The 25,741-nt window shown below is 32.2% G+C and overlaps 1 protein-coding gene across 2 annotated transcripts; it reads left to right on the plus strand.

Moving 5' to 3' along the window:
* Nucleotides 1-7,087: 7,087 nt before the first annotated feature.
* Nucleotides 7,088-24,254, plus strand: LOC143071258 (uncharacterized). Of its 2 annotated transcripts, XM_076245458.1 has the most exons (12): nt 7,088-7,182; nt 7,434-7,517; nt 8,075-8,163; nt 10,450-10,688; nt 11,651-11,792; nt 12,813-12,992; nt 14,321-15,968; nt 18,292-18,376; nt 20,332-20,564; nt 21,334-21,481; nt 22,687-22,866; nt 23,577-24,254. In XM_076245458.1, exons 7-12 carry the CDS (start codon nt 15,963-15,965, stop codon nt 23,759-23,761), a joined length of 837 nt encoding a protein of 278 aa, XP_076101573.1. In that variant the 5' UTR covers nt 7,088-7,182; nt 7,434-7,517; nt 8,075-8,163; nt 10,450-10,688; nt 11,651-11,792; nt 12,813-12,992; nt 14,321-15,962; the 3' UTR covers nt 23,762-24,254. The 2 variants fall into 2 exon arrangements, with proteins under 2 accessions (XP_076101573.1, XP_076101574.1); XM_076245459.1 differs by lacking the exons at nt 7,088-7,182; nt 7,434-7,517 and adding an exon at nt 7,873-7,893.
* Nucleotides 24,255-25,741: the final 1,487 nt, after the last annotated feature.

Raw genomic sequence — 25,741 nt, forward strand, 5'->3', positions numbered from 1 at the left:
AAATAAATAAAACAACTTAGAAGAAATGTAATATATAGAATATTACTTTACTTTACATTATAGTATTTTAATATTATAATATTTTAGTTAACTTTGAAATGAATAAAGACACATTTTTAAGTACGTTAATATTAGTCAATGACAGTAGTCCTTTCATTTTTGCTTCACACGGATATTTCACATAGTACTCTGGATATTTTTTACTAATATAGAGTTGCATTCAAATAAATAATGGTATTCATTGCCAATTGCAGTTAAACACAAATTACATGTTCTCTCTTCTTTTGGAATGTTATACCATCTTCCCAGCTCTACTGGAATTTTTACATTGCAGCATCTTAATTTTGAAATATACTTACGTTCGAATGGTGTTAATTTTAAAAGATAGTTTTCTAAGCCAAAGATTGTTTTAAAAAGTCCATAAAATTCTCCTCTGGATAAGTTGTCAATTTGACTATGCCATTGTTGAATGAATGAATCTTTTATTTTTTCTGTCAGTACGATTTTTAGTTGATGTATATCTAATGGTGATTGCTGAGTCCAAACATAGCTTAGTCCGGCATTGTCTAGGATCGATTTAATATAATCCATCCATTTGAAAGTGTGATCATCTTTTAAGTTGAACATAATTTGATAAAGTATACTGCTAAGTTTATTTTCATTGGTGAGAAGTTTGTTCCAAAAACACACCATTCTACATTATATTACGATATCTATTGGTGTACGACCAAGTTCTCCATATGTCATAAAATTTGGTGTCGACGTTCTAATTTTCAACACATTCCGGCAAAACTGTAGATGGATTTTTTCCAACATGTGATTGTTTCCGAATCCCCATATTTCACATCCATATGTCAGAATTGGAAGTACAAGTGCATCAAACAGTTGTAATTGTAAGTCGACAGGTATTGAGAGGTTACGTATCTTTGTAGAGAGACTAAAAAGAGCTTTCTGCGCTTGTTCGCTAAGACGTTTCTTTGCTGTTGCAAATGAACCATTATAATTAAAAGTTAGTCCTAGATATGGATATGAATCCTAGATTTCAATGGACTGGTTAAATATTTGAAATTTTGGTAATGTTCTTGATTTCCGTTTGCAGAACACAACAACCTTTGTCTTCGATAAATTAACGTTCAACTTCCATCGGACACAGTATCTTTCAAAAACATTTAAGGCGTGTTGCATTGATTCGGCCGTTTCAGATATAATTATAGTGTCGTCGGCGTACAAAAGAACGAAAAGTTTAATATATATATGTAAATGATTGTGGCAAATATTTTCGATAACTTGCAAGTTCTGAACATCATTATCAGCAAAGAAAGACTCCAGATCGTTTAGATAAACAGCAAATAAAAAGGGGGATAAGTTTTCTCCCTGTCTCACTCCAATGTTACAGTTAAAAACGGCTGACACTTCGTTCCCATTTCTTACGCAAGATTTAACATCACTATACATACTATATATTACCTTAAAAATTTTCCCAGAAATATTCGCCTTTTGTAATTTAATCCACAAAGATGTATGGGAGATTGTATCAAAGGCTCTCGAAAAATCAACAAAAGTGCAAAAGAGTTTTTTTCCAAGTGCTTGATAAATTGATATTAATGAATGTAATACAAATATGTTATCCAATGTACTATAACCTTTTCTGAAACCTGTTTGAGCCTCGGAAATCAGATTGACCTCAGTTGACAGTTCCCCAAGTCTTTTATTTAAGATAGATGTAAAAGTTTTCCCAAGACATGACACTAATGTTATTGGTCTGTACGAGCTCGGATCATATATATTGCCTTTATTCTTGAAGATAGGTTGAATAATTCCCATTGTCCATGAATCTGGTACCTTCCCAGTATTTAAAACAATATTGAATAACTTGTGATAGATGGTCAACATTTCCTTAACCGTATGTTTAATATGTTCATTCACAATACCATCATATCCGGAAGCCTTATTGTTTTTAAGGTTTTTTACGACATTCAAAATTTCTTCTTCTGTGATTGGAGAATTTAAAATTATGTTGATGTTCTCTGGTGGTACCTTTGTTAAATCTATGTCTGAGTTGTCTTCAATGACTTCATCTTGGCTTAGACGTTTAAAATGTTCATATAAGTCTTCAATTTTAACAGCATCAGTTTTATTTGATTTGTTGGTATTTATACTATTTAATTTTTGCCATAGTCAAGCTATATAGGCTCAGATATCAAATAAATATAATAACAAATTCAAAGAAGAAAATAATCGACATAAGTTATGTATAAAATAAAAAATGAAAAAAAAATGAAATATGACATATTAGGCATGAAGGTGGAAATGATTGCAGATTAGCTAAATTATCTATCGTAAGATATATAGAAGATGATGATGGTGGATTGAAGATAAACATCCGATGGTGATGTGGTAAACTTTAAATGTATATGAAAGATGAAAACATTTGCAGGAGATATGAAACCCTGCTTTGTACTAGATATGGTTACAGAACATTAAGAAGACTTGCCGTCGAACCAAACATTGTGCCAAAAGATAACGTATATACACATGTACAAGAAAAATACCTAAAGAAGATGATGTAACAACTGAAGGTCAAATTACAGCTTTCAACCGATCTCAGAAAGGCGGTTAAAAAAAACTTTTTTAAACATTGCATACCGTTTGAAAATCTTAGAGGAAAGCTCAATTTATTTCCGAACTGCTTCGTTTTTATGGTATGGAAATGTATGCATTACATGAATTCATACATAGACCATTCGATTGTAAGGATATTAACTCATTGGAAAGTATATTGAGGAAAGAGAAATAACTCTAGGTGACCACAATCTGTCATACAAGATAAGATAAGAATTTTATTAATCTAATCAAGAACCCATAAAGGGCATCATTTTACAACACAATATGATTGGAAAAAGCAAAACAGAAAACTAATACATACTTTAACGTTATGAACAGGATCAGAGCCTAACACAACATGTGTTTTATATAACTATTATATTAAATCTTAAAACAATAAAATACTAAATTACTTCATATATTTTGTTTACATCTGGATCTTATTTCTAACCCTTTAATAATGTAATTTCCTAGGCACATGAGAGTTGGTAAATGCTCATTTGTGAACAGCCAGAAATATTTCTTATCATTAGGTAGTTCTTTAAAATTAGTACAAAAAGTTATAACTTTATCATATAATAATTTCCTCTGCTCATCATATAATGGACAATTTACTGTAAAATGGGTCTCATCTTCAATAGAATTTGATCCATGTGATAAGCAATGATGACATAGACGTAGAGTTCTATCTATGTATTTTTTTTATTATATCTATCTTTCTCAATTTTAAGATCATGAGCACTTATTCTCATTTTACATATAGCTCTTCTTATACTAAAATCTTTAATTGATAAATAGGCCTCCTTTACAAAGTCAGTCTTGAGGTTGAAATAATTCTCTAATTTACTATTACAATATACCTTGTGATAAGGTTTCAGATCTTTTGACCAACCAAAATGTTTTGATTATATACGTGAAACATTAAAATGTGTTAATCTTGCAGAAATAAAAAAACGAGTTTTTATTTTGTTTCATATCAAATTTCGCCAAAATCCTTTGTGCAATATTCTATTCAAGGTCAAATCATTGTGGTATTTCCAATATGCGTATTACGTCACAGTATTTTTATATCTGGCATTTTGTCAGTGTTCAAAATAGTCCTGACTATATATCACTCTAAAACGCATAAAATCTAATCTTAAAACGTTTGATGATATATCATGAATTTTAGGATCCAGAAAAGGTTCTTTTCATTCTTCTATTCTTTCATTTCTATGAAATCTATTCTGAAAAGTATTTTTCAGGTTAAAGGTGCCATGATAATTATGTTTTTGATTTTCCTACTTTTTACAAATATCTTGGTGTAATTTGGAATGAATTTTCCGAATTAATCAATTACTGCTAAAGAATTGTATAAATTTGTAAATAGATCACTTAGTGTTATTGAAGCAAATTTTTGTGATGTGAATTTTGATGTATTCAGTAAATTTCTAAACATACATGACTATAAATTTACTGTATGACTGTATGACTCTTTCTGTCACTCTTTATTAAACTATATTTAACTTTAGTTAAACACATTTATACTTATGCTTCTGTTGTTAGGAATTTAAATGCATAATTAAAAAATAGTCAGCAAAAGTGACAATACAAGTACAAAAGGTAAAATTGTTCAAACATAGGCCTGTAGATCAAAATCCTTATGTGATTTTAGCGTGTTACAGTTAAAGACTGAACATGTATAATATATTATTAATTTGAGTAATTTACAGGATTTTGTACGAAAATCTAGAAGTTATCAACAATAATTATAGAATGATAATAAAAATTTCAATGGTAATAAATTGAAATTTTATAATAGATTATTGTTTAAACCTAGTATCAGAGGCGGATTTAGAGGGGAGCCCAACCCCCCTTTTTTGGAAAAATTTGGTTGGTTATATAGGGAATCACTGAACCATGACCGGAGCGGGCCCCTCATAGGCACTCAATGGGCCCCCACTTATAATTATTTCTGGAACCGCCACTGAGTATAGGGACGGAGCCTTTTGTAAAGTTCTTAAAAAATAGATTCCACTGACGTTTTTTGTCCCAATTCAGAGCTGGTTTATTGCATCTTCAAGTTGAAACATGTAGGCCGCAAGAAGGTCTACAAGATCCTTTGTGTATTTTTACCTGCGTCGTCAACGGCGTCAATAGCGTCTTACTCTAGTTACCACATTACTCGGTTGACCTTCCGACATAATTTGAGTGATAAACTTTCGTCCAGTTTTTCTAAGCTTGTCTTGAAAGGAAGGATTTTATATTTGGTCTGGAGCTTGATAATGTTGCGCTGTATTATTTACGCATTTTTTGCATCAGACATGCAGACACTTTCAGTTGCCGATAGTTCTAAACTTTACAACACTCATGCATTGCAACAAGGAATATATCGTCAAACTTTTCTTGGCTTTTATGGAAGACAATGATTATATATTTGGTCTTCAGCTTAATAATTCTGAGCTGTACCGTGCAAGCAATGATTACGTCAACCATGTATCAACTGTCTGTTTGCCGATAGTTTGAAATTTTACGACGTTCACTGAACAAGGGAACACTTTTGTCAAGCTTAAAGTTCACTTGGCTTCCAACGAATTATTTTTTCATCAGGAGGGAATTTGTTATCTAATAGTAACTAAAATACAGCTTCAGCATCATATAAAAAACAGTATTTACTTGAATAAGTTATTTTTTTACTCGATATGAATTTTGTAAATCGTTTTTATTAAATATTTCAGTCAAGTACCAATAATCTTATTTTCAAAATCAAAATTATCTTTATCTATTATGTAAGAAATACTTATTACAAACATGTCTAATCCGTCGTCCATTATCTTCTTATTTTTATATAAAACTTTAAGTGCTAGATGTATTTTTGTTAAGTTGTCATTCTATAATCCTGTTTCTATTATGCGATTGTCACCTAACAAAATTCTTACTTAAAAGGTGTTAGTTTTTACTTCAGTGATAATCAGGCAGTCAAATTAACAACATCCGTCAGTTTGTAAAATTACGTGTATTACATCCTAAAATCATTTAATTGTTAACTACTACTGCATATGACTTGTGTCTACTTCTACTGACCAGTGGAGTTTACTGTGACTGAGTATTAACAGGCAAGTGACTAGGTCTCAGTCATTGTGTATCATTGGCATCGCCAACCTCTGCAACCAGTCGTGTTAAATCTCGTTATCTTCGTCCTTCCAGTAGCCAGTCTTCTGGTTAAACTCTTTCGACATCCGGCAGGATCCGCACCTGTTAAGGCTGTTTACCTGAAGAAAAAATTGTTGTTTCAAAATGATCTAACATGATAATCCAAAATTTGACACAATAATTCGTCTTATTACGTTACCTATACCATTCAAAAAAAGGAAAGTTGCCACTTTAGTCACTTATTATTCATTTCTGAATTTAATTTTTATTAACAGTAACTTACTGAATGCAAACATCCGACACTTGTCTGATTTTAATGGATGGAATATTTGCTTCTATTAAACAAATCACATGAAGAGTTGCCTCCCCTGGCTCACTACAATAATGAACTATCTATGAATTATCAGAAAAAATGTTATGCCATCCAATTATTTAATTCATCCATCTTGTATGGGAACGGATTTGTATATTCTTTACCTTTTGTCCAATTCCTTTGTTTAAATGTACGTTTTTGTTTATTTTTAGAATTGAAGTCCATTACTGGTCCGAGACCACAGTTATTTTGTAGTGCATATGTTTTCGACAATACATGAAAATTAAAAAAAATCCCACCTGCGCTTTCTGATTAATATTTTTACAGTGTGTTGTACTACTTTTGAGACAAATTATATCAAAATTATAAAAAACTTCATCGTCTCTAACTCAAAATATGGACAATTTTATGTTATGTCGGTATTGAAATCTTTTGACAGCTTCCGAAATGCTAATTTTCAACCTTTTTTAGCTGGACCAAATCACTACTTGACTTTCAAATTCATGACCCAATTTTTTTCAAAGTGTAACTTCACCCCCTACCTGCTATTTGGGGCACAACACATGAAGAAATAAATTTGAAAGAGGTATAAAAAAATGGCAAGTAACACATTGTCCACTTTATTCGATAACTGTGTACTTAGATCTACCATTACATAGAAAAGACGGTGTTGAAAAAGTAGGGAAAAAACTCCAGAATAAACAAAAAAAAGGTGTAAAAATTAATACCATAAAAAAAAAAACTTAAGCCATAATACCGACTACACTCATGATCGTTGAGAGATCCTTTATTTTTTAGTTGTAGGGTAGAACTGTTACAGAAAAGTTATGACAAATTTAATAATCTGATTGTTACGAAAAGATGATCGAAGTGATCCAAACTACAGTAGCTTTATTCAATCGGTGTAAATAGGACAAGACATGACAAGAAAAAAAAATTACCGACTAATTTGTCCGCAATCGGAAGACATGCTTCATTGGCTATCTCAATTTCAACTTGAAACTTAATTGTACATACATGTATGTCTACATATTTAGACTATAGGTTACGTAATTATCAATAGCTTACATAACGTTAAAATCGCCTTCACATAAATGACCTGTTGAGATAATAAATTCATGTAACGACAATAGGTAAATCAACTTTATAGCTATATTATTTATTTTGGTTATTTTTTTTTTTTTTTTTTATTTCAAATGAACATACTAGTACATTCTTTTATTCGAGAAAGACAAAGTTAACGTGTAACTTTTACCAATTTCTAAAATCTTTATAGCAATTTTTATTTCTGAATGAGATTAATACGTTTTTAACAAATAGTACATTTTGGTATATCTGTATGTTTTTATTGTTTTTATTGTTTTTATCAATTTATTTGAAAAAGAGGTTCGAGGTACACCAACACTGTGTAGCAACACCACCAGATATAGGTACAACCTAAGTGGTGGAAACACAAATGAGAAGTCAGGTATGGTCAAATTCTTCTTATTTTCATTATATTCTTCTTTTTTATTATTAGTTAAGTTTTGTGAAATGCATGTAAATAAAGCGGATAAACTGTACGGCGAATATTGTTAGTTACTGTAGGGGAATTAGAATAGGTTCTTTTTGCTATTATCGTGTCTTTGCTTGATTCTCCGGGTGTACTTTTATCCGGTGCTGATGCTTTACAGTGATCGACCCCACGTCTCAAACAGGATACATTTATTTACCTTTTTTTATTTTTGAATCTTTAATATGTATGTTCTTTAAAGTGATAACTATGGCCTGCGTGAACTTAGAAACGCTATCTCATATCAGTATTTAGGTTACGATTACATTGTGTATGAATGACCAATTTGGTGGTACACATATTTAATTATTTAAAAATAACACAGACATATAATACAGTATATTATATGTCTCTGATAATCGGATAAAAATAATTTTATATGGGGGTAATTATATACCTCCTTTTGTCAGTTCGAAAGTTTTTTAAGTGAATACCTAAGTATACGAGCGTGACAACGGTGATTTTCTTTACAGGTTGATGTCCACCAAGGGATATATAACACGGGTTGTTATTTGTGGACTATGTTTGCTAACACAGTTCACTACAGCATGGCAGGAATATCGTAAGTCTTTTAATAAAGGCAGTGGCTATTCGTCCGGCTAGCCGGACAAATAGTCAAAAATGTCTATTCATCCGGCAAGCCGGACAAATAGCATTTGTACGGGTTTTCGCTATTTGTCCGGCCAAAAATATAATGATGAAGATATAACATCGTGTTTTGAAGGTTTTAAATAAAGCACGAGTTGTTTCAAAATATATTAGCTAACATCATTTTATGAAAAAGATCTCATTCTAATAATAAAAAAAACTATACATTTGATTCAGATTTTTTTGTTCTAATATTCTAAAGGAACTTGGGTTAGGGAGGGCAGAAATGATTCTCTCTTTTGTTCTTCTGCCTATGAATTTCCTGTAAAGCAAATAGTCGAGCCAATCATTATTGGCTTCATCTTTGAATCCAAAAAATCCTGAATTTATTGTTTCTGTGAAGTTTGGTTAAAGTAAGGTCCTCATATGATTATGCACGATCCTTCATTTAAATTGTTCGGCGATTTTTATTTCATAGGAAATTAGAGAAAATGTCAGGCACGTGTAACCTGTCCCCAAAAGTAGGATTGTGTTTTCGATAAGATTTTTTTGTATTAGATACAACAGAAAAAAAGGGGGATTCCCCAACCCTGGTGTCTTATTCCCAGTCCAGGCATATCAGTATGTTCATATATCTCCGTTGTAGTATAACTGAAAATAATGCATCCAAGCAAGTTTGATATAGTACTTTTTTCCGAATGCGTCCATAAGGTAAATGGGGGTAAATCATCAATTTCACTTTGATCTCAGGCTTATTCCTCACAGTTAACATCAAGGAATTGTATATTTAAATATACAATTCCTTGTTAACATGTATACGCTATTGTTCCGGAATCACTCCTATAGACATTTGTTTAAAGCAATCACATTCTCTCTGGTTTTCTCTATGACATCTCTAAATATAAATCACGATCTCCAATTCTCAAAACGTCCATTGCATACGCGCGTGTGTTATCCGACACCGCGTGTGTTATCCGACACCTCATCCGGGACACTTTCCGAGTCACTTGACACTTTTATTGATATCAAAGGTTTGCGCATCTGCAGACGGATGGCCGGACGAATAGAGATTTTTAACTATTCGTCCGGCTAGCCGGACGAATAGACACTCCGTTTAATAAACAATAAATGATTGATTGTCAATTTTTTTAAGTCCTATATTGATTACGATTGCAATCAAAGTATTTCTAACAGTGGCGACTACGGATAATTGAAGGGCTCCCATATACTCCATGCGGAGATCGCATAGACAAAATGACAAAATGTATATGGCTACCGACATCTGCTGACCTTATCTCCAAAGTTAAGCCATAAACTAATGAATTGCTATAGCTTTCGGATTATAAAATTTACTGCGCATATAGTATATTGAAAAATTGTTGTGTCCTTATGATATAATTAGCACGTGACAAGGAACCAAAAAGATTTCCTTGTTCCTGCATGAACAATATAGAAAAGTAATACGATAAAACATGGATTTGAAATGTTCATATTTACAAATCTTTAAAATCCTAAGAAACGAGTTTCTGGTGATTATATTTTTAAGGAAATTATTAAACTAACGCATGCATTTATATACTAAACTAAGTCATCTGTGCAAGTATTGTACATTTATTACGAATCTACAACGTATAATCGACTAATAATATTTCATTCAGTGACAGTTGATCGCAAGCTAATTAACTTTCGAGGTATTTTTTTTTACAGAAGTTTAATTGATCGTGACATTGATAAACAATTAAAGCATATATAATAATGAAGCACGTGAACAAATTAAGTAACTGACCAATAGAGCGATGTTTATTTTTCAACCCCCCCCCCCCCCCCATATGCGTTCCATTTTATCAATTTAAACTTTTCCACACCAGTTGTTACATGATTTGGTGTATTTAATTTGTTCTTTCAAAATTAATTATTACGATTTGCCTTCCAGTGCACATTTGTTTACACTCTTTCCTCCCAGGTTTTCCCTCGTACTTGCGCTGTGCCGGGCCGAAGTTCTAATGAGAGGTGTTGTAGTTAAGGTCATAGTATACGAATAAATATCGGCGAATTATAGTACTGGAAGACAAATATTCAATGATAGTACATTTCTGAAGATTTATATAAGTATAGGATTTTCGTTTACAAGAAATTTCAAGTACACTAGTTGTATAGTATAACTTTATAAAACATACTCAACTTTTTATTTAAATTTGAAGCATCATATGACTTTAATTTTTTATATCATTTATAAACTGTGTAGCAATACTATTTTCAGTGACATTTGACAACTGTTACAATATATACAGGGTAACTGAAAGACATGCGTACCTGCTGTCTTGGTCAGGGTACAGTCATTATACCGGATGTCGGGTGTCCTTCCACGGATACGATTCGTTTTACCCGGAAGATAAATATAAACTATGTATAACAGTGACTAATTGGACTATTGAGAACTCTGAACTCAGTTTGAAATATTACTCAGGTAGAGGGATGTACCAAGAAGTTCTTAAGAAGGTATTTTAATTTCTTATTCTACAGAGTCTAGAGACTGATCTGTTATATGTAAATAAATCAATCACATATGATTATTTTTATAAAGCCAATTATCTTGTTATATTCAACTTGCTTTCAGCAAATAATTCTTTTCTTTTTTCCAAAGTAATTTTAACATGCATGTTTTATAATGGTAAAGTTGATAACTACGTTATAGAAATACGAAGATGTGTTTTGAGTGTCAGACAGACAACTCTGCGTCTAAGAAGTAAACAATTATAGGTCAAAGTAAGGTTTTCAATACGGAGACTTGGCTCACATCGAACAGCAAGCTCATTCTAAATGTCCCAAAATTGACTAGCATAACACAACTCAAACAGGAAAACCAACAATCTAATCGATATATAAAAACATGAGAAACGAGAAACACTTATGACCCACATTAAAAACGACACCCACTGCACAATGAATCGGGTTAAAACGTTTTAACAGGCGTCAATCTTCACCCTAAGCTGAAACAGTAGTGATACATAAAAGGATATGTATTATATATGATTGTTATAATCTTAATCACTATAAAAGTAAACAAATTTGTGACAAAGAGGCACGTAAAGGCATATATGCAAAGCACATGCACAAAAATGAAAGTCAAGAATGCAAAAATTTACAATAGCATAATAACATAATGACAGGATGTATACGTACAAGGCACGCCATATGTATCAAAGAAACACAAAATGGCATATAGACAAAGCAAATTGGTTAAAATTAAAGACAAGAATACAAAAATTATAATAGAACAATAACACAATGACGGGATGTATAAGTACAGTGCCACGTCGTATCCAAAAAACACGCAAAGGCATTTAGACAAACAACATTAGCAAAAATGAAAGACAAGAATACAACAATTATTAGATCACTAACAGAATGAGGGATAATTAAGTACAGAGTCACGACTAATAGATATCATCAACTTATAGGAATATACGCAGAGTGATAATCCAGTTCAACAGTGGTGCTCAGAACAGGATGAATTTGTCGATATTTTACTGAAGACGACTAGATCAAGCCGAATGAAAAGTTATATAAATGTACAGGTTACTGCTTCGAGGACATTCGAACGTGAGTCTTATCATTCTTTTTGGTACTGAAGTTTATTACATAATATTATTTTTATGGCCCCGCAACGAAGTTGTCAGTGCCATATAGTTTTACCCTTGTCCGTCATTCTGTCATTCCGGAAACCATTATGCGGAGTTATTTTTCTAAACGCCTTCAGATATTAAGCTGATGTTTGGTATGCGAGTTAACCATGATGAGTTACAGATCATATTTAAGTTTTGTTCCGCTCCGCTAATTTTTGCCGAAAAAACGGGCTTTGGACTTTGATAAAATTTTGAAAATCATTTATACAGACCTTTTTTTCTAAACGCTTTCAAATATTAGGCTATTGTTTTGGTATATGAGTTATCCATGATGAGTTACAGTTCAATTTTAAGTTTCGTTCCGCTCCTCTAATTTGTTCCGAAATTACAGGCTTTGGACTTTGATAAATTGTTGAAAATCACGGTTATAGTGATACAGACTTTTTTTCTAAACGCTTTCAGATATTGGGCTGATATTTGGTAGGTGAGTTAACCATGATGAGTTACAGATCAAGTTTAAGTTTTGTTCCGCTCAGCTAATGTTTGCCGAAATTACAGGCATTGGACTTTGATAAATTGTTGAAAAACACAGTTATACAGACTTTTTTCTTAACACCTTTAGATATTGGGCTGATTTTTGAAATGTTAGACTACCATCATGTTTGTGTCCACATGTGTTATTTAAATTGCTGATTTTCAACTTTTTGAGACGGGGTCATTCGTGTCGTTTCGACACATCTAGTTTTTATCATTCTTGATTTTGTAATGCAACAACTAATTATAATTATATGAAACTTTGAGACAGTAAAATAAGATGTGCTTGAAATGATCACGGCATTTCTATATGTACATTAACAGCAGCGTCTTTATTGTTCTAACTTATAATAAACACGACGATTAACATTACCAGATGTTGTCAGCTCATTGCTGTTGTTAGCTCTTTTGTGTGACTTTGATATTTGCTTTAACATGTTTTAGTTTGATGTTTCAATTACAGATGTAAACGACAGAGAAACGACTAGTGCCGTCGTAGGCGGAATCATAGGAGTTGTCGTTCTTTGTTCGATAGCTGTCTTCTGTATGAGATGGGGGCACTATTGCAAAAAAACGGCTATGAATTCTAGGTCAAACGATACAGCAATATACACAGTACAATCTAGACACCAACAACAAGAAGGTATTTTTCAGGAATATAATATAGGCAATAATCTATTTTCATATTACCGACTTTTTACTAGTACATACAATGTATTTATTCGATCGACTGGTTACATGCGTGAACTCTTTGATACATTATGGAACACTGCCATGTAAGACATGTAAAAGCGACTCAAGAAGGTATAATCAAGCTATCAATCAAGAAGGTATAAATAATCAAGCTATCAATCAATGACATTTTGTGACAAATAACTACCTCCTGTTTCCTTATACGAAACACAGCTTTTTCATCCGATTGTAAGCTTGATAATACTTCTTTAAATTGCTCTTACTGGACAGTACTTAGAAGACCCATATGATAAAGAAGGTAACTGTCGAAAAATATATAGTAAACAGTCGGTAATATGAAAACTTACTTTTGGTTAAGACCTTACATAATTTTTAGTGCATCGCATTTCTAAAAAGGATTCGTTAATAGTCTTTGTAACCAAATAAAGACATCAAAATGCCCTAATTAACACAGACAAACATACTATTGATACGATAACTTGTGCACACCAGAAGTTGGCTCGACACAAAAAGAAAAATTATAGTAGACATATTATTAACAGAATATCAAAATTAATCTTCACCATATGCACAATTAAAAAAAAGAAATTTTTAACTGAAGTATGAAAATAATATTCAACTTGCAGATGTAAAACAATCTTAGATTCGGTACGATTTAGAGCTTTACCAATTGTATATAGACACATGTCTGTTGTTTAAGACTGCCAGTACCAAGTCATGAATATGACAGTTGTTGTCCATTCGTTTGATGTGTTTTATCCTTTGATTTTGCCATTTGATTAGGAACTTTCCGTTTTGAATTTTCCTCGGAGTTCAGTATTTTTGTGATTTTACTTTTTGCACTAGAGAAAACTTTTTAGTTTGTCGATAAGTTGCTGCTTTGTTGAAGTATTTCCAAATGTCCTTTATTTTTATCATAAATTTCATAACTTTTAAAAGACTACAAGGGCATTTAGTGTTTAGTTGCAATATAACTAATGTTGTTATTGCGGCCTTTTAACTAGAGATACATGATTGTACACAAGGTTTTTTAATCGATTTACTGTATACAATGACACGCCACAGCTGGCTGTTCGATCCACAGTTTTTTAAACAAGTATTAAAGACAAGATAAGATATGATATTTTTATTTTTCAAATTAGGTTCTCAGGAGGGTTTACACATATAAAAACATTATAATCTTTACAATATACAGTATTTTACCTGACATTCATATAAGACACATAAAATATTAATAGAGTGCCACAGTGAAAAATATAAATAACGTTTTATTTTCAGGTTTAAGTAATCCAGGACATTTTACAGAACCAACAGACCCACCTCCTTATGATAGTGTCTTACAGAATTATGATAATCCACCAGCTTACTCTGAAATATATATTAAAGAGGATCCACAATATTCATCATCAAGGATATAATATCTGTTTACGCTCTGTCGGGGGATATCATAGCAGTTTACTACATGCTATTGATATAGTTCTGGTAACAGATTACACTCGATAACGGAGATATAAATGAGTTTACTCTGTTTCAAAATATACAATATCAGTATATTCTATACCAAAGAGATGATATCAGTATACTCTATGCCGAGGAAACAATATCAGTATATTTTTTACCAAGGATATATCAGTTTGTTGCCATCTATATAATACCAGTCTACTGTATGCCGAGGATATGATATAAGTTTACTCTTTGCCGAGGAGACGATATCAGTATAGTTTTTACCATGGATATACTATGAGTTTACTGTATGCCAAGATACAATATCAGTTTACTTTGTGCCAAACATACAATATTCGTTTACTCTATGCCAAAGACACAATATCAGTTTACTCTATGCCAACTTTACAAAGCATTTTGTTAGGTGAGCACTACAACACAGTTTAAATCACTGATTCCAGCACTCACTTCTGTGTATCTGTGAAAATGTATTTTCGGCAAACAAAAAAGTCCCTAGCAATATTTTCAGTTATTTTATAAAATGTATTATTATTTCAGGGATTTTTTAAAAATCCAGAACTGTTATTTAATCACTTGTTTTTCTTAAACTGAAATCATCAAAATACTTGATATTTATATTGAAAATATATTTGTTATGTTACCTTTACGTGTTTTTACAAAAAGCATTCGGAATTCCAAAAAGAACCAACTGTGCTGATCTTCTCGAATTGTTCTTATATTTGTCCGAGGTTTAATTCTATGTTGATCTCATTGATTGTATAGGTTTTTGTGTTGTCCAGTTTATTGTTATCTATAATGTCTTTATTATACTGTTGTTTGGTCGTTTTTTTGTATATTTTTGCCATGCTATTGTCAGTTTGTGTTCGACTTTAATATAAGTTTGATTATCTCTTTGGTATCTTCTCCACTTTCATATAGTACGATATAGAAATTAAAAATGAGGATCAGTTCAGAACTAAGATTAACGACAAAAGGAATGACTTGAATTTTATCATTTCTCTACTTCCAGTACTAGTTCTTTGAAGCAACAATATAGAATCTCTTGCATGTAAAGCAAATATTTACAAGATATTATGACCTTGTATTCCATATCATGATATTTTTTATAAGGCATTGCTGCTGACGTGGAAGCTACTGAAGCAACGGTTATCAAATGATTTTCAAATTCAAAGAAGTACTACCACCACGGTGATTTTGGCTAGTCGTTTATGGAAAACCCAATTTGTAAAAACGAAAAGTTTATCATACGTTATCTTTGAGGTTTGATATCTCATGATACACAGAATTACACAAAGATAAAGTCCAGGTTGTGAAACAATATCAGATAATTACACAGTTATCAACATCTAAAGTGTTAAATATTTCCCATTCGCTAATATGAAGTAGGCTATCTTGATAGCTTTGAATTATAAATACACACTTATATCTGTGTTTCGATATCTATTCATATATAGTTATGGCGGTAAGTCAATGTTAATTTTCCTTTTGAACTTCCCCTTTTTTTCACCAGGAGAGAAAGTCCCTATTGATAATGAAGAAAAAGACTCGAATTATATGTGTATATATCAGAGGAAGATCAGATTACTGCGTGTTTGTACTTTTTGCTTTTTGTACCCTGGAATATGGGAGGATCAATAACGAATTTATGTTGACTAGTTATATATAAATTAAGACTAAAATCATCCTAGTTTAAATTAGCTTGTGGGAGTTGCAACTTTAGTTTAAGAACAATTATAAAATTGAGATTTGAAAGTTACAATAAAAAAAGTATCATGTTATACAAAGGAAGTGTTTATCACATGACACATATAAAGGTAAAAGCAATCGGGATGAGATCAGAGCTCATGACACATGCTCTAGAATAACCTGTATCTATTTATAATGAACACTTGACAATCGCCAAATAAACAAAACATTTGTGATTACCAAAACGAAACAGAACTAAATAGAATAGTACACAAAATCATGACATCAAAACATAGATTTGCCCAAAATACTTTTATTTTTATACAGTCACGGATCAAGCCACCATTTTTCTTAAAATGGCCCGTTCTTAGTCAGGAATATGACGGTTGTTATCAAATGCTCCGTTTCTTTGAATGTTGGCCTTTTTTTTTGTTGCATTACATAGTTTCTGATGTTCCGTTGTCTTCCTCTTATAATTGATGTTTTCTCTCGTTTTTTAGTGTTTTTCTCTCAATCGATTTATGACTTTAGAATATCGGTTTACTACTGTTGTCTTTATATAAAATTAAATTTTGAAGAAAAGGTTTTAATAGAAATAATAACGTGTGGTTTGAGTGCCATTGAGACAATGCTCGATCCAAGCTACAAATATGTAAAAGGTGAAAAGTACAGCCTTCGACACGGAGCATTGGCTCACACCGAACAGCAAGCTATAACGGTATCACAAATGACTAGCGTAAAAAACTTTAAACAGGAAAACCAACATTTAATCCAATGGCCATGTGTGTGCCAATTCGAGGTCAAGGAGAAAAGACGATTTAAAAACAAATATATGTACAATCAATGACATTAGGGAAGCCTAAAGTTGTTCAGTGTTTGCAATATCGAGGGAAATATACTAGAGAGGAAAATTGAAAACTAATAGCAAAAGAAAATGCAGTCAACACCATGTCAAAAAGAAATCTTCAAAAAAACAAAGATAAGTCCACAATACACTACATATAAAACTAAAGATTAAATCAATTCCAAAACCCGGCGATGGTTTATAGCAAGTTAGTCGCATCGTTTATGTCACAAAAAGTGGGAAATTCATTAGTCATAAGCAAATAATGCATATACAAAGTAACTAATACTTTGAAAGGGATGTCGTTCAGTTTACCATTCAAATAAACTCATCATAGATACCAGGACTAAATTTAGTATATACGCCAGACGCGCTTTTCGTCTACAAAAGACTCATCAGTGACGCACGAATCAAAATCAAAATCATTACTTTATTATATTATGTTTCTTGATAGAAGCAATCATCTATCAAGGGAAATATAACAAAAAACAAGCTTTTGAATATTGCATCAACGAGGATAATTCACACGCAGGAGCTACTACTGGAATGTTAGGTTGCATGCAAATGGAAGGTTCACAATCTGAAAAATGAATAATCTCTTTGTAAAAAATAAGCTTCATTAATATCTCTTTGTCGATTTCTTAATTTTAAGAAATGTATGGAGCAGATTATTCGTAAGTTGTCTATCTTATTTATAATTTCATATAGCCCATACAGAATTTTTTCAATAACATAGAGGTCGAGTGGGTCCACTCGACAACATATTTTAAGTTACATACAAAGCAAGTATGACCATCAAAACTAAAAGGAACTTCTCCTAACAGGGTTTGAATCTTGTAAGAAAGACTTTTCCGGCCAAAGTTGTATCGGACATTACAAACTGACTGAATATCAGTGTTTGTTAAAAGGCTAAAGAGCCACGTGTAAGTTAGTTGAGCAAATAGTTGAGAATAACTAAATGCGTGAGAAACTATATGACCCCTTATTCCTAAAATCGGCAAATGTATCTTACTGATGGAGCCTTAGTTTCTTAAATTGTGTACACATTATTTAGAGAGCGAATCAGATTTGATAAGTCAATACATATTAACACATCCGACAAATTCGGTCCTTTTTTCTACCGTTTGAAGGCGGTGGCACAGTCGTATATTGTTCTGCTCGTAGTATCAATTGCCAGAATATTGTACACATCAAATAAATTGAATTGAGTTAACACGATTATAAAAAATTGATGTTCTATTTTTCATTTTTGTAGAAATCAACTTTGACGATGAAAGTAGTTTTAATCCTGTTAGCTGTTTTCTATAGTGCAGACTATGTAACGGCGTGGTATGATTTTGGTAAGGGACTACGCATAATGTTTGTATAAGTTTTCCCTTGGATGAAAAGCTTCATTTTGAACTGATGACAATGACATCAGCCTTTTAAAAGTTGAATGCGATTGCGTTCGAAATACAAAGTAAAATACAGATAATGGTACATCGATTAGCCCCATCAAGTATCACAAGGCTGACTTCATGCAGGAACTTCTTAGGAAGAAAGATAAGAAGTTAGCAATATCCTTTAACTCTACTTTTCGCTATATAGATGATGTTCTTTCACTAAATAATTCAAAATTTGGTGACTATGTGGAACGCATCTATCCAATCGAGCTAGAGATAAAGGATACTACAGATACAGTTACGTCGGCCTCATATCTTGACTTACATCTAGAAATTGACAATGAGGGTCGGTTGAAAACAAAACTTTACGACAAAAGAGATGATTTCAGCTTTCCAATTGTGAACTTTCCATTTCTAAGTAGCAACATTCCAGCAGCACCTGCATACGGGGTATATATCTCCCAGTTGATACGATATTCCTGTGCTTGCATTTCCTATCATGATTTTCTTGATAGAGGGTTGCTGCTCACAAGGAAGCTATTAAACCAAGAGTTCCAAATGGTAAAGTTGAAATCATCCCTTCGTAAATTTTACGGACGCCATCACGAGTTGGTTGATCGTTATGGAATAACTGTTTCACAAATGATATCGGATATGTTCCTTACATCGTAACTACAATCCCCTTCCCTTTCATGAATGTGACCTACCGAATTAGACCATTTACTGGATTTGTTATCACATAAGCAACACGACGGGTGCTACATGTGGAGCAGGATCTGCTTACCCTTCCGGAGCACCTGAGATCACCCCTAGTTTTTTGGTGGGCTTCGTGTTGTTTATTCTTTAGTTTTCTATGTTGTGTCGTGTGTGCTGTTGTTTGTTGTTTTTTTTTCATTTTTAGCCATGGCGTTGTCAGTTTGTTTTAGATTTATGAGTTTGACTGTCCCTTTGGTATCTTTCGTCCCTCTTTTCTAAGCCACATGACTAAGAGCAAATAATCTGCTAAAGAACAGTAATACGTCAATAGATTTAAATTTTGTTTAAAATTAAAATCACAAAAATAATGAACTCCGAGGGAAATTCAAAAAGGAAATTCCCTAATCAAATGTCAATATTAAAAGCTCAAACACATCAAACGGATGGAATACAGCAGTCTGGCTTGGTACTTGTATTTTTTTAATCTGGTTGATTAAACCTGGTTTTATAGCTAGCTAAACCTCTCACTTGCATGACAGTCGCATGAAAATCCATTATACTGACAACAATGTGTGAACAAAATAAACAAACATTATTGGCAAAAATGTCAAAAAAATAGGGGTACATCAGTCAACACTTTGTTGTAATCTATATCACTGTAAAACAAACAATTATGTAACAAAGAAGCACAAAAAGGCATATAGACAACGATCAGTAAGCAAAAATGATGGACAAGATTACAAAGTGTTTTACAATAGTACAATAACACAATGACAGGATATATAAGAATACAACTACGATCTATGTACCAAAGAAGCACAAAAAGGCATATAGACAAAGCACCTTATCAAAAATGAAAGACAAGAATACAAAATTTATCATCGAACAATAACACAATCACAAAGACAAATAAAAAGAATATTATAACACGTTTTTAATCTGATAAACAATGCCAGTACTCATAATCTATACTTCAAAACCATCGTGTATCATTTTTGAAGTTGATTCGGAATAGTTATCAACAAAGTCTTTTTGTTACCTCATCCTTAACAAAGTGAATGACATTTCATCTCTGGTGGATAGCTAGCTATCTCATAAGCAATCACACTGATGTTTTTACCATCATCATTTTGTGTATTACATTCGATTTTTAGAGAAAATGGTTTACATGTGTACATAATCCTCTAACAACAAACGAATATGATTATTAATTCCAGTGGGTTTTGGAGCATGTTCGTCAATCAATGATGTTACTGAAGATCATTCGTACGAAATGACATGGAATGGAGACACGCATTTCAGTGGATGCAGAGTATCATTTCATGGTTATAGTGACGATCTTGATGAATATAAAATCTGTATAAAAGCAACAATCTGGAATGTTAAGGATGCTGGTGTTACTCTGAAATATTACAGTGGAAGTAGTATTCTTTCTACATATATTCAAATGGTATATACATATATATTACAGTGGAAGTACCATTCTTTCTACATTCATTCAAAAGATATAAACATATATCGTTCGTGTATTTTTTAATTGGGATAAATATGTGTCCAAATCAAAAGTTCGTATACTATTAGCATATAAAGCCTTTTAAAAAATAGTTTCAAAACACATTTATTCTTTTTAAAGGGAAATGTTTATCTTATTTTCAACCATAAAATTTTAACAAATATCTGTAGACCTAGATACCACTTAAAACCATCATGCACATGAAAATGCAAAAAATGTAGATGTTAATTTTTTTATTTACTGTCTAAAATCCAGCGCCAAGTGTCATATATTTAGTCATTTTGTCCATACATGTGTATAGATATAAACAGATTTGAAGTTATGTCAAGCTAAAGACAATTAAAATACCTTTTAAAACAATCAAAAAGACAACGACCTCAAAGAACAAGCAGTACATTGCTTTATACTCTTATACGTCAACTTCAATTGTTTTAGTTGACACGTGAATGAACAAGAGTTTACCAATGGTTTGCTGCACACAACAAATTTTATGATAACTATACATGCTGAGATGCCAAAAAGCATACATAACCTACGAGATTTCTGACTTGTGATTCAACATTAACAAGGGACAAGCATATTTTCTTTTTGACTGTTGACCGATTTTGTCATTTGCATAAAAAACATATTTTAAAACTATCATTGTTTCATCTTATAACTTGTTTTGTATTTTGTAACTCTATGTTTTCATCAATAATTATTACAGACATATACAAAATATGATGGTGATCCAACATTTCAATGGTGTTCAGACCAAGACGATTATGTTGACATTGAGCTCAGTACAGGATCTTTTACCAGCTTAAACCAAGGGCAAATAACATTAGATGTCACAGCTGTGAAGACATATACATGTAATTATAAAGCTTATTTACATACCTAATAAGTTGTATATTAATGTGGGAATAATCATTTCAAAAAGGGATCTAGAAATCCAGAAGAATCCGGCATTTCAGTCAGTTAGAAGACGCTGGGTTTTTTTTCAAATAGATATTTTACTTCATTTATCATTGCTATTATTATTATTATTATTATTATTATTATTATTATTATTATTATTATTATTATTATTATTATTATTATTATTATTATTATAGATTAACGACTATTAAGAAGTGGACGAGTTCTCAATAAATATATGATATTTAAATCAAATTTTATTAAAGAAGCACTATCTATCAAAGGCCAAATGAAAAATAAGGCTTTCATCTCATGTTTATAGTTATCAAAGGTACCAGGGTCTCGTCTACATGAGACTCATCAGTGACGCTCATATCAACATAGTTATAAAGCCAAACAAGAGCAAATTAAAGTGCATTGAGGATCAAATATTCAAAAACTTGTGCCAAATACGGCTAAGGTAATCTATGTCTGGAATAAAGAAAAATTCAAAGTTTTGTAAACAGAAATTTATCAAAATGGCCACATCATTGATATTCATGTAAACGCCGAAGTGCTGACTATTCGGCTGGTGAAACGTCCTCCAGCAGTGGCTTCGACCCAGTCGTGTAAATAGTTATCAAAGGTACCAGGATTATAATATAATACGTCAGACGCGCGTTTTGCTACATAAGACTCATCAATAACGCTCAGATAAAAAAAAAACGTAAATTTTCATTACTTAAAATGCTCTTCATTACTTAAAATGCGCTTCATTAAGAACATTCAAAGTAAATGTTTGAGCAACCACAGAAATGAATAAAAATGAATAATTAAGTCACATAACCAAATGGAAGCCTAACAAGAGTTAGTACACCATGGAATGATAACCTCGTATTGGCATGTTTTAAATTTAGTAAATCCTCCATATTTCGAAACCAAAACTACGAATTCCCATAAACTGTGTGTCAATATCACAAAATAAACATTGAAAACGTAAGTATAATATGTACTGCTGGCGATAATGATTGCAATCAGCAAACACCTTGGGATACCTTCTTCTTGGTGTTAAACAAAGACGATTTGTAACAATACACCAGTTATCTACTTCCCATTTAAGTAAACAGACTCTGATTAAAGCTTTTTAATGATGCTTAAGTATGTTTGTTTCTGTTAACAGATTATAGTTATACTGGAACAATCGGCGGTTCAGTGGCAGGAGCTGTTTTCTTTGTTGTTTTATGTGTTATCTTTGGGGTTGTCTGCAGACGACGTGTATATGCAAGATCAATAACAACATATGGCTCTCCAAATCAGGCTACCACTGTCATAACCCAGTCTGGTTCACAACAAATGGGAGGTAAGAGAATATCTATTGATTTTTCTTTTGAAACGGTACATAGGAATTGAAACAGTTTTTGGAACATCTTATCTAAAACATTGAAAGAGATAAAGGAATTGAAACAGTTGTCTTGAATACCCTATGAATAACGGTGAAAGATTTGACTGCGAATACATCATTATAACGACTTGAATTTTTAATGGAGGGCTTGCTGCATTTTAGAACAAATATTAGAAACTCGTTAAAATCCAGTGGACATACAGTTTATAGAACATGAAATATGTAATCCTTTAGTATATGTGCAACGAATAGCTGCAATAATGTCGTGTAGACGTATAGTTCTGCAGGACTTTTTCTGTCCATTTTTTTTTTACAAAATGCAATAATGCAAACAGAAAGTTTTAGTCACTATAAAAAATAAACAATTGCGTCAACAAAAGAAACACAAAATGGCATATAGATAAAGCACAAAAGCAAAACGAGTGACAAGAATACAAAACACGACCACAGCACAACCATTACATATTGGCGGGATGCATAAGTGCAGACACAAGCTAAACAGATATTACCAAATATTACGGATATGACTAAACATGGAATTTTGTAATCAATTTCAAAGACAAATAAAAGAACACTATAACATTAAATATGGAATTTTTTGCTGAAATAAGTGACATTATTTTATTATTATGGTAACAGAAAAATTGAAGATGTGTCATATTTTTCAGGATTCCCCAATCCTGGATATCCTACTGGTCCAGCGTCACCTCCTCCGTATGCCCCTCCTCCAAATACTGGTTATCCTGCTCCACAACATGGCTACTCCAACCAGCAACAGTATCCACCGCCTCCATATCCACAAACTAATGTAGGCCAGCCTCAGTATCCAACAGGAGGACCAACAAAATACTGATTAATTTGTCATTTTACGTTTTTTTTCAACATTTATATGTTATATTGAAAAGAATGAAAATATATTTCACTTTGTTTTGAACAGAATGATCGCATTGATGGTAAAAATTTGAAATATCCCTTCTGAATTATCTTTAACATGTTTAATCTATAATGATTGGATTTGTGTTAATAACACTTTTTTTAAAGTGCTTATATTGCTAATCATTGGACTAATTTTGCTCGTAATGTGTACTCTATTTGAAATGAAACATATTTGACCTATGTTTAATTGAGGTAGATATTTTTAAATTCATAATGACAAATATATAATCATTTTATCTGGTTGATTACTAATCCCGACATGGCTTGAAATGAAAACAAGAGAGTGTTAGGAAATTTGCAATTCAGCACGTTAACCCTATCTTACGAAACTCATTTGCGTCAATTATTTACCATTTATGTTTTAAAGGCCCGTATTGCATGAAAGAAAAATAAAAGTTTAATCTACCTTATATTTTGTCTTTCATATCATATTATCAATACGTATCTGCCAGAACATATCGCGATCACTAATTATTATTTATTGTTTAACCCATGTTTGCTTAATTCCGCTGTTACAAATTCTTCCATGTAAAAGGGATCATTGCAATTGTACAACCATATCTCTTGCTTACTTTATTCGGATAACAAAAATTGTCGTATTTTCTACCCTCTATCATAATGGCTGTTTCATTAAAATTAATCAGTATCCCATGATTATCATTGGTCATCACTCAAGAAATTTTACGATCGCCATCATGAGCTGATTGGTCATTATGACATAAGTGTGTCAGAAATCATATCTGATATTCCTCCTCAGTCATAATAACCTTCCATCATTACCGAACTGAACAAAGAAATAACAAGACGGGTGTCGTATACGGTACAGGAAATGCTTACCCTTTCGGAGCACCTGATTTCACTCCCGGTTTTTAGTGGAGTTCGTGTTGTTTCTTATTTATTATTTGTAACTGTTAATGTAAATGTCTTTTGGTTTTGTGAGTCCTTTTTTACTCCTTGGTCTTGATTGTTATTGTCTTCTTGCGTCCGAAACGCTTTTCTGGATTTACCTTCATCAGGCACGCTCAAAGCCAAACATTTGAAATCCGAAGATGTATAAGTACCGAAACTGTTGCATTGCAACAATTCAATGTTTGGTGTTTATGTTGATGATGTTCTCTCACTGAACAATTAAATGTTTGGTGGCTATGTTGATGACGTTCTCTCACTGAACTATTCAATGTTTGGTGTTTATGTTGATGATGTTCTCTCACTGAACAATTCAATGTTTGGTGGCTATGTTGATGGCGTTCTCTCACTGAACAATTCAATGTTTGGTGACTACGTTGATGACGTCGTTTGAACAGGTTTAAGTGTTACCCAGTTTTAAGTTTTCTATGTTGTGTTTTGTATACTGTTGTTATCTTTTGGTTGTTTTTCGTTTTTTTTTCGTTTGTCTTGGTAGTTTCAGTTTGTTTTCGACGTATGAGTATAATCATTTGCTTGTTATCTTTCGACCCATTCATCTGCATCATATCTTTCAATATAGAAATTAAAAAAGAGGATCAGTTGAGGTCTAAGATTAAAGACAAAAAAGATGACTTGAATTTTCTCATTTCGTAACTACCAGTTATTTGAACCAACAATATAAAATCTCCTGCATATAAAGGAAATATCTGCAAGATTTATTTGACCTTGTATTTCTTATCATGATATTATTGATAAGGGGTTGCTGCTGGCGTGGACGCCACTGAAGCAACGGTAATCAATCATGGTCAAATTCAAAAAGTTACTGCAACCACTGTGGTTATAGTCACCCCCAGTTTTTTGTGGGGTTCGTGTTGCTCACTCGTGTCTTTAGTTTTCTATGTTTGTTGCTTCTGTACTATTATTTGTCTGTTTGTCTTTTTATTTTTGGCCATGGCGTTGTCAGTTTATTTTCAATCTATGAGCTTGACTC

The sequence above is a fragment of the Mytilus galloprovincialis genome, chromosome 4, assembly GCF_965363235.1.
Source record: "Mytilus galloprovincialis chromosome 4, xbMytGall1.hap1.1, whole genome shotgun sequence".
Taxonomy (NCBI): Eukaryota; Metazoa; Mollusca; class Bivalvia; order Mytilida; family Mytilidae; genus Mytilus; species Mytilus galloprovincialis.

Bases quoted from the DNA above. Each gene is read 5' to 3' on its own strand.
- LOC143071258 (XM_076245458.1), top strand. The intron at 20,565-21,333 runs GTATATACATAT...TAATTATTACAG, and splicing joins TTTCTACATATATTCAAATG to ACATATACAAAATATGATGG. The intron at 21,482-22,686 runs GTAATTATAAAG...TTCTGTTAACAG, and splicing joins AGCTGTGAAGACATATACAT to ATTATAGTTATACTGGAACA.